At 35.4% G+C, this 13,949-nt stretch overlaps 1 protein-coding gene and 3 long non-coding RNA genes across 5 annotated transcripts; 3 read left to right on the top strand and 1 right to left on the bottom strand.

Moving 5' to 3' along the window:
* Positions 1-702: 702 nt before the first annotated feature.
* LOC147553534 (uncharacterized) lies at positions 703-3,071 on the top strand. Of its 2 annotated transcripts, XR_015237702.1 has the most exons (4): positions 703-955; positions 1,212-1,271; positions 2,293-2,335; positions 2,777-3,071. It is a non-coding gene; the product is annotated as an uncharacterized LOC147553534 (long non-coding RNA). The 2 variants fall into 2 exon arrangements; XR_015237701.1 differs by having other exon boundaries at positions 703-1,271.
* Positions 3,072-3,320: 249 nt separating this feature from the next.
* LOC147553533 (uncharacterized) lies at positions 3,321-3,696 on the top strand. The gene is made up of 2 exons (XR_015236551.1): positions 3,321-3,499; positions 3,576-3,696. It is a non-coding gene; the product is annotated as an uncharacterized LOC147553533 (long non-coding RNA).
* Positions 3,697-8,775: 5,079 nt separating this feature from the next.
* On the top strand, positions 8,776-11,673 carry LOC147553532 (protein AUXIN SIGNALING F-BOX 2-like). The gene is made up of 3 exons (XM_086665912.1): positions 8,776-9,741; positions 10,173-10,668; positions 10,761-11,673. The coding sequence occupies exons 1-3, from the start codon at positions 9,290-9,292 to the stop codon at positions 11,523-11,525; spliced, it is 1,713 nt and encodes a 570-aa protein (XP_086522038.1). The 5' UTR covers positions 8,776-9,289; the 3' UTR covers positions 11,526-11,673.
* Positions 11,674-11,971: 298 nt separating this feature from the next.
* On the bottom strand, positions 11,972-12,841 carry LOC147553531 (uncharacterized). The gene is made up of 3 exons (XR_015236907.1): positions 12,649-12,841; positions 12,419-12,548; positions 11,972-12,201 (listed from the first exon to the last, which is right to left on the bottom strand). It is a non-coding gene; the product is annotated as an uncharacterized LOC147553531 (long non-coding RNA).
* Positions 12,842-13,949: the final 1,108 nt, after the last annotated feature.

Genomic DNA, 13,949 nt, shown 5'->3' with positions numbered 1-13,949 from the left:
ATTTGGTGGATGAGAATCCCAAGCTCCCGTTCTCGGCGCAATACTGAAGTAGCCCACCTGCCACAAGATTGTGGATTGTCGTGGATATGTAAGCTGCCACACTCACATCTCGTTTGACTTCAACAAAAATTACTTTAGATGTGAGTGTATATAACAAAAATGGTGAGTGCATTTAAAATTTCCCAAGCGGCATATCTTGCTTTTCATTAAAGAGCAAAATTCATAGTCGACCTTGGGCCTAAGAGAGTAAGGTTGTGTTTGTTTTTTATTTCGTGTCTGAATCTGAAATGGATGAATCTAAATTGCTTAAATCTGAATTGCTGAATCTGAATTTGACTAAATTATTTACAAGTCAGATGTTTGTTTTTGACATCTGAATTATTGAATCTGAACTAAAATATTGACATTTCTGCCCTCATTATCTTTTAACACAAAAAAAACCCTAATATATAAATTTCTTTTTCCTTCCCTCATGTCCAAAAGAAACCCTAGTTTTTAAATCTCTCAATCTCTTTACTGCTCTCTCTCCACCTTCTCCACCTAGATGCTTGGCAGAAACTCTCTCTCTCTCTCTCTCTCTCTCTCTATCTCTCTCTCTCTCTCTCTCTCTCTCTCTCTCTCTCTCTCTCTCTCTCTCTCTCTCTCTCTCTCTCTCTAGACAGAGGTTCACAAAGAACCCTTGGTGGTTATGCGCGATGGATCCCTCAACCTGATTTTATGATGTTTTCTGGAACTAGATGCATAGCATTTGTCTTATCCTGTTTCACGCCTTTCTCGTATGAGGAAAATTACAAAAGTAAAATTTGGTTTTAGTTCAAAAGTTCATATTACTTTTTGTGTAAGTTATATGGGTTCTTCTCTTTTTCCTTTGAATTGTGTTTCAGGAGTAATAGGAAGAAGATGACAAAGAATGCATCTTCGGTTAATCTTCATTTGCGAGTTTGAGGTGTTTGATGTAATGCCCGAATGAATTTGTTTTATTGTTTTTTTTCTCCTTCTTATGGTGTTCTTCACTAATAGTTTGTTCTTCATTGAGGTTGCTCTCTGTGATTGAAGCTTATCAAATCTTATTATGGTGTTTAACTTTGCCGCAGAACCTTTCGTGGAAATTACGGAACGAAATTGATTTATCATTTTTGAACTATTTAGACCTATTTAAACTTCTTTCACTTTTTCTCACCATCTACCTCTCATTCATTTTCTATTTGCAGGATTTTTTAAAATAAAAATTACTTGCTCATGTAGGAGATGCTAGAACAGTGAATAACAAGGTTAGTATGTAAGACTTTTCAAGTTTTATTTTTTACTACTAAATTGTTAAGGTGCAGTGAGGTATATTATGCAATTCTTTACTTTCTTCTGCGTTTCTATTTCATTCTTCAAAAGTAGTTTATCTATGGGGAAACTAGATATGTTCCCATTGTTGAAGTTCTCGCTTCTCTGACATTATAGTTGCCCAAGTTAAGTTATGATGTTCTTACTTGATTCTTCCTTTGCATAAAAATGGTTTTTTTTTATGTTTTCTTACCTGATTCTACCTTTGCATAAAATGGAAGTTGAACTATTTTCTTGCTTTATCACTTGAATGATCCATTTCACTAAAAGTATATTAGAGGTAAATCTGAAGTGTGGATGACATTGTTGTTCCTTGTGATTGGTTGATGCGATGGCTTGTATTTGATGTTTAAGCTACTTGATGCAAAATGTGTCATCGAGATGTTCCAATGGCATTGACATAGCTGCAGGTATAACTAAAATTTCTTTTGACCTATTGTTTACAAACACCTATAATATTTTAACGATTTTTGCCTACTCCAACTAAAAGTTTAAGGAAAAAAAACATAGTTATAGAAAAAAACAGATGACATGTTTTTAGAACATAAAAGTCAATTTTAGAGTTGCTAAGAGACTGACTGTCAGAGATGTTCTTGTGCAGACTTACATGAAACATCTAACGATAAACATGTCCAATATGTGTCAAATGCAAACTGCAAACTCAAAAATCTCTGACTTTGGGCTAGCAAGAGTTGCCTTCAGGGATACCTCAACAACAACTTACTGAATTATTCATCTTATTACATTTTTAACACTTTAAAAGTTATTTTTATCCTTTGAAGTATGTCAGTTACACTAAATTACCTTTTTTTTTATCTAACAAAAGTTTTTTTCAAATCTTCTTTAATTTGATGTATAAATTTAGTTTATGTTCTTCTTTATTGGGTGATTTTTTCATTGAAAAAACCTCATACACATGTGTGGATCAACATGTGATTATGCTTTTCTTTATTTTAGGTGGTCTAGAGATCTGGAGTTGTGTGGATCATTCTATTCTAAGGTATTGTTTCATTTTGCCTCTAAATCTGCATTTAATTTTCAACAAAAAAACTATTCAACTAAATTTGCATTGCCTCATTATAATGTGTCAATATGCTCGTGTATTTAGAACGATTAATAGTTAACAAAGTTTAACTCATGTTTGAAGTGTTTCTACCCCAACAATCGATATTCGGAGTATAAGCTGCATCTTTGCAGAAGTGTTGACAGGGAAACCATTGTTTCCTGGTAAAAATGTCGTCCACCAGTTGGATTTGATGGGCGTCTTACTTTTTTTTTTTTGTTGAAGAGATGGGCGTCTTACTTGGTACACCTTCACTAGATACTATTTCTTGGCTATGACACATTCATCATAATTTCTTTTAAGACATCTTATTGTTTAAGCTATGCTTTTCTTATATGGGTAATCATGGCATCAATATTATGTTTGTATGTGGCTAAGGGTTTAAAATGAGAAGGCAAGGAGATGCCTAACTAGCATGAGAAAGAAGCAGTTTGTTTTGTTCGCGCAATAGTTCCCCAATTTGATCCTTTGACCCATCAAACTGTTGGAACATCTCTTAGCACTTGATTCCAACGATCGTACAACTGCTAAAGTGGTATTTATTGTACAATCATAAATACAGATTCTGATTTTCTCAATAAAGAATGTTGGTCATATACTTTTATATTGAATATGATGTATTTTTCTTAATTTTTTAATATGGAACTTGCAATGAAATTGAGCTTGGTTAAAATACAGTGTCCTACACGAACTGACCTTGGGTCTTAAAATGAAGTGTTTTATTAATTCAGAAATTGTACCCATTTTTTTAATTTACTTCCCATCGACAAATCATGACCTTCGTGGTCATTTTATCTTATACAGATTATTTTACTTTTTCAAATTTCGGTAGTTGTTGATTTAATTTATATACGTTGTGGCCTCGACGCATTATGTTCAACCTTAATGTTCTTTTTCCATGTTATTCATGACAAGCATTGGTTGATCCTTACTTCAAAGGGCTTGCCAGGGCGGAGAGGGAATCATCTTGCCGACTAAGCACAAAGCTAGAATTTGAGTTGGAAAGGAGGATGGTGACAGAAGATGAACTGGGGAACTTATTTTCAGAGAGATACTAGAATACATGAATGGATCTGAAAGAACAAATTTTCTTTATCCTAGGTTTTTCCTCTTACCTATTTCGTTTCATGCCATTAAGTAATTATGTTTCTAATGATCTTTACTATGTACTACGCAGTATTGTGGATTCATTTAGAAAGCAGTTTCTGCTTGACGACAATAGTGATTTTGTTACACATTATTCTGCAAATTGTAAAAGACCTACAATCGATTATAAGTTTTCAGTAAATTTTTTATTCTAGAGTTTGCTTTTAGAGATTTATATTCTCAAATATTTGGTGGTGGGTTCTGTTGGTGGTGGTCTGTGGTGGTTTCTGTTGGTGGTGGTCTGTGGTGGTTTCTGTTGGTGGTGGTCTGTGGTGGTTTCTGTTGGAAACGATTGTGGTTTTCTGTTGGTGGTGGTCGGTGACAGTGGTGGTTTCTGTTGGTGGTGATCTGTGGTGGTGGTGGTTGGAAACGGTGGCGGTTTCTGTTGGTGGTGGTGGTGGTTGGAAACGGTGGCAGTTTTTGTTGGTGGTTTCTGTGGTGGTGGTGTTTGGAACGATGGTGGTTGTTGTGGTGGTGCCGGTGGTTGTTGTGGTGGTGCCGGTGGTTGTTGTGGTGGTGGGATGGTCGGAAAACTTAAAACAAACAGATTTTTTTTCTAAATTGTGGGGTATAAGTGTCATTTAGCACAATTCAGATATTGGGTTATTGTTTCAGACTTGTTTTGAAGTCTGAAAATTGTGGCCTAGTTTTCAGCCAATTCAGACATAAACCCATTTCAGCTCAAATTTCAGATTTTTTTAAATAAAATAAGCAAACATCTGAAATCTGAATTGAGGTCAATTCAGATTTCAGATCTGAAAATTTTGAAAAACAAACAGCACCTAAGAGAGCAAAGCCTCGTTTTGGTCCACCAAATTAGAGGGGGCCTCATTTGTGTGGGAGCGCCTGTAGAATTTATGTAAAACTAAGTTTTTTTTTCTTTTGTTAACAAGTAGGGCAGTCATCTCATTCCCATCTCCCTTCTCATCTTCCTCACTTCCATCACTGACTCCAAATTGAGTCTTGAATTGAGACTCAAAAAATCTTTAAGAGAATAGGAAAAACTAAAACATGGCTAAACTCAATCTACTCCTCAAGATCAGACTGTCATAGAAGTGCCCCACACAGTTACTAAGGTAATATACATGCGTCTAAAATTTTGTTTGTTTTATGAGCTTACGCAATTATATTTAATTGTCTATTAGTATAACACATACATAAGAAATTATGAGCCTTATTTTTTTTTTTTTGTGGAAATGTCTTGCAGATTTGTTGGAGAAGGCCACAACCAGGTTTCAAAATGTTCTTGGGCCTCTTGGCTCAATTCCAATCCCTAGTATGTGCAGAATGTGCCATTGATGACACGTAATAACAGTAGTACTTTCGTACAAGCGCGTTGCCTTCTCTCTCTCTGTATATATATATATATGTTAGTTGGCTCGTATTAGGCTGCTGCATCAGTCCAGCTATTTCTCGAACAAGCAAAGCATGTGCATATGCACGTTTGGGTACCTTGATTAGTTAACTTTACATTCGTTAATCGAACATTAATTGTAAGAGAAATATTAAGTATATCAACATAAAGCTGGATACACCAATATCCTCGGCCTCCTTTTATTTAAAAAATCATTAACCCTGTTAATCCAGTACTAATGGTTTGCTAATCCCCGTGTGCAATGACACACAATTAATGTAAATTAGTTTTTTTAATCACTTCACGTGTGATTACTAGAGGAAATTCGCATTAACAAGTTTGATTTTGTTGACCCGCTTATTAGAGTAGATGAACAAAATCGATATTGTGATTGGAGAATTTAGCTGTCTGTTAAAGTATTTTTCGCAAAATAACGTTGGGAAACAAGAAAAACCAGGCACTCTAGGCAGAATTTTATGTGGTTTTTTGTGATTCACTCTTCTGGTGATTCCGATTTACTAACTGGCGAACCACGAAAACCCACATATTATTCCGGTCAAGACTCGGTTTGATTTTTCTTCTTTTATAGGGTTGCTCTTCTTGATAAGATTAAGAATACTTCTGTTAAATGTGGGTTAACAAAATATATTGAGGTGGTGTAATATGGGTGTAATCTTGGTGGCGTTGAAATAGTAAGGTGAACGTGGGGGATGTCAGAAGTAGAGTACTGAAGAGTCATCCCTAAGATTATATAATTGTTTGGATAGATGTTTGACAAAACCCTAATTTGATATGAAAGGTCGTAACATGATTATGAAAGGACATAAAAGGATTGGAAGAAGAAGAAGAAGAGAAGAAATTGCTTGATTTAAATACTAAATTTTCCCTACAAAGATTTGTTGTATTTTTGTTGTGTCTTAGGGTTTCCTGATTAGGGGAATTTTAAAGGCTCTCGTCACGCCTCCCACAATACAAAATTTAGAGGAAGAGGGAAGAAAAGGGAAGCTAAAAACATCTTCTGAGGGACCTCTTTAAAATTACTCTTAAAAGTATTGAGAGACTTCAATATTGATTGTGAAGTTAAAATATCGTGACTTTTGAATGTACTATTTCTTGAATATGTGGCAGTGTATGAGATCTTAAGTAATTCCGAGTTTAGAATTTAAGATTTAACATCACTAGAAGAACTATGGTAGTTGATCGATCTGTGTTTGTTTATCCAGGTCCACGATAAAAATGGGAGACTCCTGCTCGTTACAGTCTTTTTACAAGTAACATTTGTTCGTTAAGTTGATACATCATTTAGGTATGTAAGAAGAAAAAGTCTGTGAGAGAATTTTTGTGTATTTACATACGAACAATATTTCATAAGTACCTCATCTTTGAAAAGCAATGTGAAAACAGATGTCTCGGTAACAAATAGTAATAAGATTTAACTTAAGACGTTAAAACGCATTCGGGAAAAAACAACTTAGTTGGTCCCATGGTATATCAACACTTCTTGCTCAAAATTGAAGTTAGAAATGTTTAGAGAGATTTGCTTTTAAAAAGTAAACGAAAGAAATTATACGAAAAATAAAAAGAAACCCATAAAAGCTTTGACTTCATCATCCATATGTTATCATCAATTGATATGTGGTTCTTCTAGCTTTATTATCATTATAGAGTCAAAGTATGACCCATTATAAAAAGAAATGGTTCCATAGACATTTTTAAAGTAAAATATAAGAAAAAGAATTGTAAATTCAAATAAAAAATACAACCGTAAACCTATAAATAAACAAACCATGCACTAAAATTAGAACAAATTCATATATGTTTTGGATTTGGAAAATATTTTCTTATTTTCTAAAGCTATTAAATTTCCAAATCTACATATGAAGGGAGAAGAAAAAGTAATTTAGGTTGTGTTTGTTTTTTTAAATGTGTCTGAATCTGAATTGGCTGAATCTGAATTGGCTTAACTGAATTGACTGAATCTGAAATTAACTGAATTATTTGTTGATTAGATGTTTGTTTTCTAAAATCTGAATCATTGGATCTGAATAAAGAATTGACAAATGTACCCTTCATCTATATGTTACACCAAACAGACCCTAGTGTTTGTTTGCCCTAATAAAATGTTAGAAAACTTAGGGTTTTCATCTTTAGTTAAAATATCACTTTCTCTCTGCCTCTCTCCGCCGGAACTCTCTAGCCGGAACTGTTCGAAAACCACGGTGGAAAACACTCGCCGGATCTCTCTCTCTGACCGGTGGGTAGGTCTCGTCGACCCTCTCTCTCTTTCTCTAACCAATCGAAAGTTTTCACTGGCTCTCGCCGGATCTCTGTCTCTCTAACTCTCTCGCGGATTTCTCTCTAATCCTCTCGCCGGAGCATCGCATAAAAAACATACCAAGAAATCAGTGGGGGTATTGGAAGAAGCCACTAATAAAGTATTGTTTTTGTTGAATGGCCATTAATGAAGTTGGAGAAGAAGAAATCAGTTAGGGTTCAAAAAAAAATCATTTAGGGTTTTTGGTCGTAGTATGTGGTGGCGTTCTGGGTTGTGGTGGTGTCGGTGTTGTGATGGTGGTGGTGGTGGTGGTGGTGGTTTGGTCTGTCTCTCTTTTGTGGTGGTGGTGTGGTTTGTGTCTCTTCTGTGGTGGCGGTGGGTTGTGCCTCTGCGGTGGTGCTGTTGGTAGCTTATGGTGGTGATTTTGCCGACGGTGGTGGTAGTTTTCCGGTGGTGGTGGTGGTCTTGCTGGCGGTATTGCCGGTGGTGAGATTTGGACATGAGACCAGATTTTGTTAAATCATAGGGATAGAAGCGTCTTTTGACATATTTCAGAAGTTGGGTTCATATTTCAGACTTGTTTTGAAGTCTGAAATATGTGGGTACTTTTTCAACCCATTCAGACCATTGCCCAATTCAGTAATATTTTCAGATTTTCTTATATTGAAAAACCAAACATCTGAAATTTGAATTGGGTTTCAATTCAGATTTCAGATCTGAAAAAACAAAAAAACAAACAGCACCTTAGATTATACTTTCTTCTTCAATGACTAAGATTAGACTATCTGAAATTTATCTCAAACTATTGAGATTATATCTTTTAATTACTTTCAAACCCTCTTCAATGGTTAAGATTCTCCCAAATTATCTCACCAGATTGAGACTATACTTCTCAAATTTATCTTCAAACCCTCTTTAAGATTACACTTCTTAAGTTTATATTAAAGAGTTAAAGATTACACATTTGATATAACTGTCATTATTTAGTGGATAATAGTTGATCGTGATTAAAAATAACTGACTTTGGGGTAAAAATACAAATGTAATATACTGATAAGAAAGTTATAGTAAAGTACATGGAATAGTGAAAAGGATTTATGGTAAATAGATTTTATGACATAATGGTTAAATTAGGTCAATCATTAAAATGTCATGATTACGTTATCCGTAAAATCAGAATTAAAAGTAAAGTAAAATTCTCTGACACTCACTCCATTTTTAACCTTCATATTATAGACCACAAACAAGGTATTCTAGTAAATAACACGAAAAGTAAGGGTAAAAACTTGACATCCCTTTGCTTTTCTTGACCTTTTAAGACATCCTGATACGTCAGAGATAAAGACTGATGCCTGAGAGATCACCAGACAAATTTAACGGTCAAGATTCTTTATCAATTATCTAAGAACAATATCATCCGTTAGATTAAAATACTCGTTTCTCTAACCATGGTTAGATATGATGACAGCTGAGATTTAACCAGTTAAAAACTTGATACTCCTTAGTACTTGTGGTGTGTTTTACTGTTCTTATTATTAGTATTAGGCTATTAGCTCAGCTCACAAGGAAGAGTAAGAGAAGAACCCAAATCTATATCTATATATATATATAGAGGGAAAAGGGTTTTTAGTTGGTTGTTTTGAGGCTTTTGAATTCTGGGTTTAGCTTTGATTTTAGTTTCAAGGTATGATTTTTTCGATTCTTAAACTTATAAAGAAGCAAACCCATAAAAAAAGGTCACATTTTTATCCTGTTTCTGTTATCATCCATGAATAGATCTCATGTTTGATGTTTTTCAAAATTCTGGAGTACCCATGAAACTCTCTATCTCTTTAGATCCAGATTACAGTTGAAAACCTAATTGTTTGACTGTTTGGAGTTAGATCCTGTTTGATTCTGCTGTTTTCAGTACAAGAAAAAGAGGAAAGATTTGATTTTTGTGTTTGTTATAGTTGAGTTTGATAGTGTTGTTCTAGTTGAGTTTGATAGTGTTGTAGTGGGTCAATCTTGTTCTATCTATTTGTATAAGCTGTGAATGTTAGGGATTTTATGAAGTTTTTAGTAAACCCTAGGATGGTTTGTAGGATCAATTGTTTATAGTTTAGTAATTTTAAAGATGACTGGTTTTCCTGAGGAAGTTTTAGAGCTAGTGTTTGATTTACTTTCTTCACATCGAGATCGAAATGCCGTCTCTCTTGTTTGTAAGTCATGGTTTAGGGTAGAAAGATGGAGTAGACAGAGGGTTTTTATTGGAAATTGTTACTCCATTACTCCACAGAGGTTAATTTCTAGGTTTCCAAGAGTTAGGGCTCTTACGTTGAAAGGAAAGCCTCATTTTGCTGATTTTAATCTTGTTCCTCATGATTGGGGAGGTTTTGTGTATCCTTGGATTGAGGCCATGGCTAAGAGTTACCCACAGCTTGAGGAACTTCGGTTAAAACGGATGGTAGTCTCCGATGAGAGCCTTGAACTGTTATCCCTTTCGTTCCCGAATTTCAAGTCGCTTGTTCTTGTCAGTTGTGAAGGGTTCACTACAGATGGGCTCGCGTCAATTGCTGCTAATTGCAGGTAATGAAGTTTCACTTTTTCGCGTTTAAGCTTTTTATTGATTGTATTTGTGGTTGTTTGCTTCTAAATCTCATACAGTATTTTATTACTTCTAGACTATGTATGCTTGATTCTTGCATGATATATCCAAACCTATAGTATATCTACATTGTTCATTGACTCTATTGTCTCAATTACTATCGAGTCCCTTCTAAGAATAATCAACTCTTTTCAAGGTAATTGAACTTATCATGTACTATTTGAGAAAGTTCATCGACCGAAAGTTTGATGGGTACTACTTATCTAACACATGAATTGGGGTACTGGGTTTATGTGTAATGGGTATTAGCTAATTTTATCATTTTATGGTTTTTTAGTCGCTCTAATATGTGTTCTCTTTTGGAAAATTGATATTGTACCTTAACAAATCGATTTCGCTTTTCAATATGAAGGTTTTTAAGGGAGTTAGACTTGCAAGAAAATGAAGTTGAAGACCGGAAAGGTCAATGGTTAAGCTGTTTTCCTCAGACATTCACGTCCCTCGTCTCTCTTAATTTTGCTTGCCTTAAAGGAGAAGTGAATTTGGTTGCCCTTGAGAAGCTTGTTGTAAGATGTCGGAACCTCAGGAGTTTAAAAGTAAACCGATCTGTGCCTCTTGAAATGCTTCACCGAATCCTAAGCTCTGCACCCCAACTTGTGGACTTGGGCACAGGTTCATTCGCCCATGAGCCTAACACAGAGACCTACGAGAAAACAGTAAACGCCGTTCTCAAGTGTAATTCCATCAGAAGCTTATCAGGGTTCTTGGAAGTTTCTCCTCGTTGCCTACCTTCTCTCTATCCCATTTGCTTTAATTTAACCACCTTGAACTTGAGTTATGCACCAGGAATCGAGAGTGAAGAACTCATCAACTTGATTCTTTACTGTCACAAGCTTCAACGTCTATGGGTACGGTCTTTTTATCGCCTCCAAAGTTCACAACTTTCCTTTGTCTTTCTTTATTTCAATATGGCTTACTAGTAATTTGGTTGTGTATACAGATATTGGATGCTATTGGAGATAAAGGATTGAAAGTAGTAGCTTTGACATGTAAAGATCTGCAGGAGTTGAGAGTGTTCCCATCTCTATATGGTGCCGAAAATGCTTGTGTAACAGAAGATGGGCTAGTTGCTATATCTATGGGTTGTCGAAAGCTTGATTCTTTGCTATACTTTTGTCATCAAATGACAAATTCTGCCCTCATAAACGTTGCTAAAAACTGCCCGAATTTCACCCGCTTCAGATTATGCATCCTTGATCCAAAAAAACCCGACCATATGACCTCAGAGCCATTGGATGAAGGTTTTGGAGCAATTGTTAAGTCTTGTAAGGGCATCAAACGGCTTTCTCTCTCGGGCCTTTTAACTGACAAGGCTTTCATGTACATAGGGATGTATGCGAAAGAACTGGAGATGCTTTCCATTGCATTTGCCGGAGATAGTGACAAAGGGATGCTTTATGTGTTAAATGGGTGTAAGAAACTCCGGAAATTGGAGATTAGGGATAGCCCATTTGGTGATATTGCACTTCTAACAGACATGGGAAAGTATGAGACAATGCGATCCCTTTGGATGTCATCATGTGATGTGACTCGTAGGGGATGCAAGATACTTGCCAAGAAAATGCCGAAGCTCAATGTGGAAATCATTGACGAAAATCCGACCGAAGGGATATCAGACGATAGTCAGAAGGTAGAAAAAATGTACGTGTATCGAACTTTAGATGGACCTAGGAGAGATGCTCCAGACTTCGTTTCGACTTTATAGGCCCTATTAGAAAGACCCTCTAAAGGTATGGGCAATGTGGTTCTCTTAGATTTTTTTTTATCGGTACTTTTTTTTTTCGTTTTTCATGTTTTCTCTCTCAAACTTTAGCTTATGAATCAAGTTCAATATTGGATATTTGGATGACAAATGAAGAATCTTCTATCTTCTTGATCTCTAATATTAGTTTTAGCTATTGTCATCAAATCTATTTGTTTTAGGTTGATTATCTATCTTTAGGCAACAATTATTCTTGTTTTAGTTGGCTTAGTCAAGATTAGATTGTCTCACTTTTAGAGAGCCCTCTAAGCAACTATGACATCTATACAAGGAGCACAGGGAGTAGTTGTTATAAGCTAAAGTTGGAAGTTGACATTAAGTAATTGAAATGTGACCAACTTTACTGGAGAACTTCGAGGGAGATCACCATGATATATACCCATACAAAATAAACAACAAAATCTTAGGTTTTATTAGAATTTATTCGAATCTTGACATACGAAGAGCTAATGTCCCAGTAGATCAATACAGACTGATAATATGAAGCAAGAAATCGGACGACAGTACAGATGTGCTTAGCGAAGTAGAGACTAGAGAGAGAAAACTATTACTCCATTTAGTAAACCTTGTTTACGAGCAGCAAGCCTCCAAAGCACAACAGCAACAAATCGCTGCACAACTGTTAATCGAAAACAAAATAAACTTTAGTGTTACAAATCAAGAACAATATCAAAACAGAGCAAGTCGTGAACTTTGCGTGGTACTTTGCTTACCCACTGGAAGTCTAAGAACAGATCTGTATGTACATTACTACATTCTATATAGGAACTACAATTTTATACTTGTAATTTAGTTGTTAGTACCATAAAAGGTCGAAAGTTCAGATGTGTATGTACCATCCTTTTAGAAATGACAGACAACCAGATTCCTCTGGCTCATCCTGGATCGGCGGAAGTGGAGCTGAATCATCGTTGTAGCCCTCATATGGTGATGGTGGTGGTGGTGAAGAATATGGCACTTCAGACTCTGAAAAAACCCAAAAGAACAACAGAAAAGGCGTATAAGATTTAGTCGTTAACATAAGAAGGATGGGTGAAGGAATTAAGAAAGATGATGATGATGATACCGGAGGTTTCAACGATAATCTGCTCGTAATAACTCATTCTGAAAACTTGAGAATTGTAGAGATGAAGATTTGAGTGTTTTAGTAACGGTTAATATATTGTTGAAGGAGAATGACTAGTAGGTAGTACTTGTATATATCGCTTACTTAATACGAACATTAATATCACTATCTCAATCTCAAGTTAAATGTTACTAGCTTTTTTGCTCATACTTTCCTGTTTATACATCTACTAGTCATTTGCTTCGTTTTTTTAGTTGAATGGTGGTTGGATTTTGAGGATTGATTTTTAGTTCATTTTGAATTGATCGAAACGAACAAGAAAGGCTTTACATTTGTGGCAATTCATAAGTTTTTTAGGCACCATAAAATACATGAGGCATTTTTGACACCCAACTACTACAAGAACAGGGCAACCTTCCACTACAGATGAAGATGAAGATGGTGAAGAAGACGAAGGAGATGAAACAGCTACTGCTTCTGATGATGAAGATGGAGAAGAGGAGAGAGAATTTGCAGACATGGTCATCGGCCAAGGTCCACCGAGGTCTGTGTCATTTCCGTTTGGTCGAATAAGAGACAAGTTACTGAGAGAATACTCAATAGAAGCAGTATTTTGCCGCCTTGAACCTGCCATTGGAATTACAGGCAAGGAACAACAACCCTTTGAGATATTAAAGTGAACAAAGTTTGGGTATTCAAAATTGGAGGCCATGAATTTATACTAAATATTACTACCACCATATATGATATATATAGGACACTTTGTGTAGGTTTAAAAAGTCAACTATGATATATAAGCATTGTGTTTGTTTGTGGTTTAAAGATTTGGTAGTGAAAATGACGTTATACTTGCTGTTTTGACTTTGGCCCCTATTGAGAGGAAAGTCAACTACTCTATTTGCATACATCATTGTCAATAAACAACTAAAGAGTATTCAGAGTATTTTACAAATTTTTGGGTTCAAAGCATCTATGGTTCTGAAAACTACTTCAGAGTTTGTAGCTCGACTCGAGCATTTGTTGTTGTTCTTCCCTTCCTTCATATTTTTGTTGGTGGCGAGCCGAGAGTGTGTTTAACAAAACTTAAGAAAAATAGATTTTATTTATTTATTTTTGACATGATTCTCTAAAAATCAGTACGTTATATCATGAGTGTATGATGTGAAGATATATTATGAATGAAACAAAATTCTATAACTATCATTATTAAGACAACTTGTGTCCTAAATACCATATAAAGACTCTTAAAACTATGATAAAGGGTCTGAAATTTGGTCTATGATTCCTTCATATTTTCTAGA

Source organism: Eschscholzia californica, unplaced genomic scaffold (assembly GCF_041429995.1).
Source record: "Eschscholzia californica isolate CP2 unplaced genomic scaffold, dmEscCali1.0.p SCAF_3, whole genome shotgun sequence".
NCBI lineage: Eukaryota > Viridiplantae > Streptophyta > Magnoliopsida > Ranunculales > Papaveraceae > Eschscholzia > Eschscholzia californica.
This window is presented reverse-complemented; position numbering and strand designations above follow the sequence as displayed.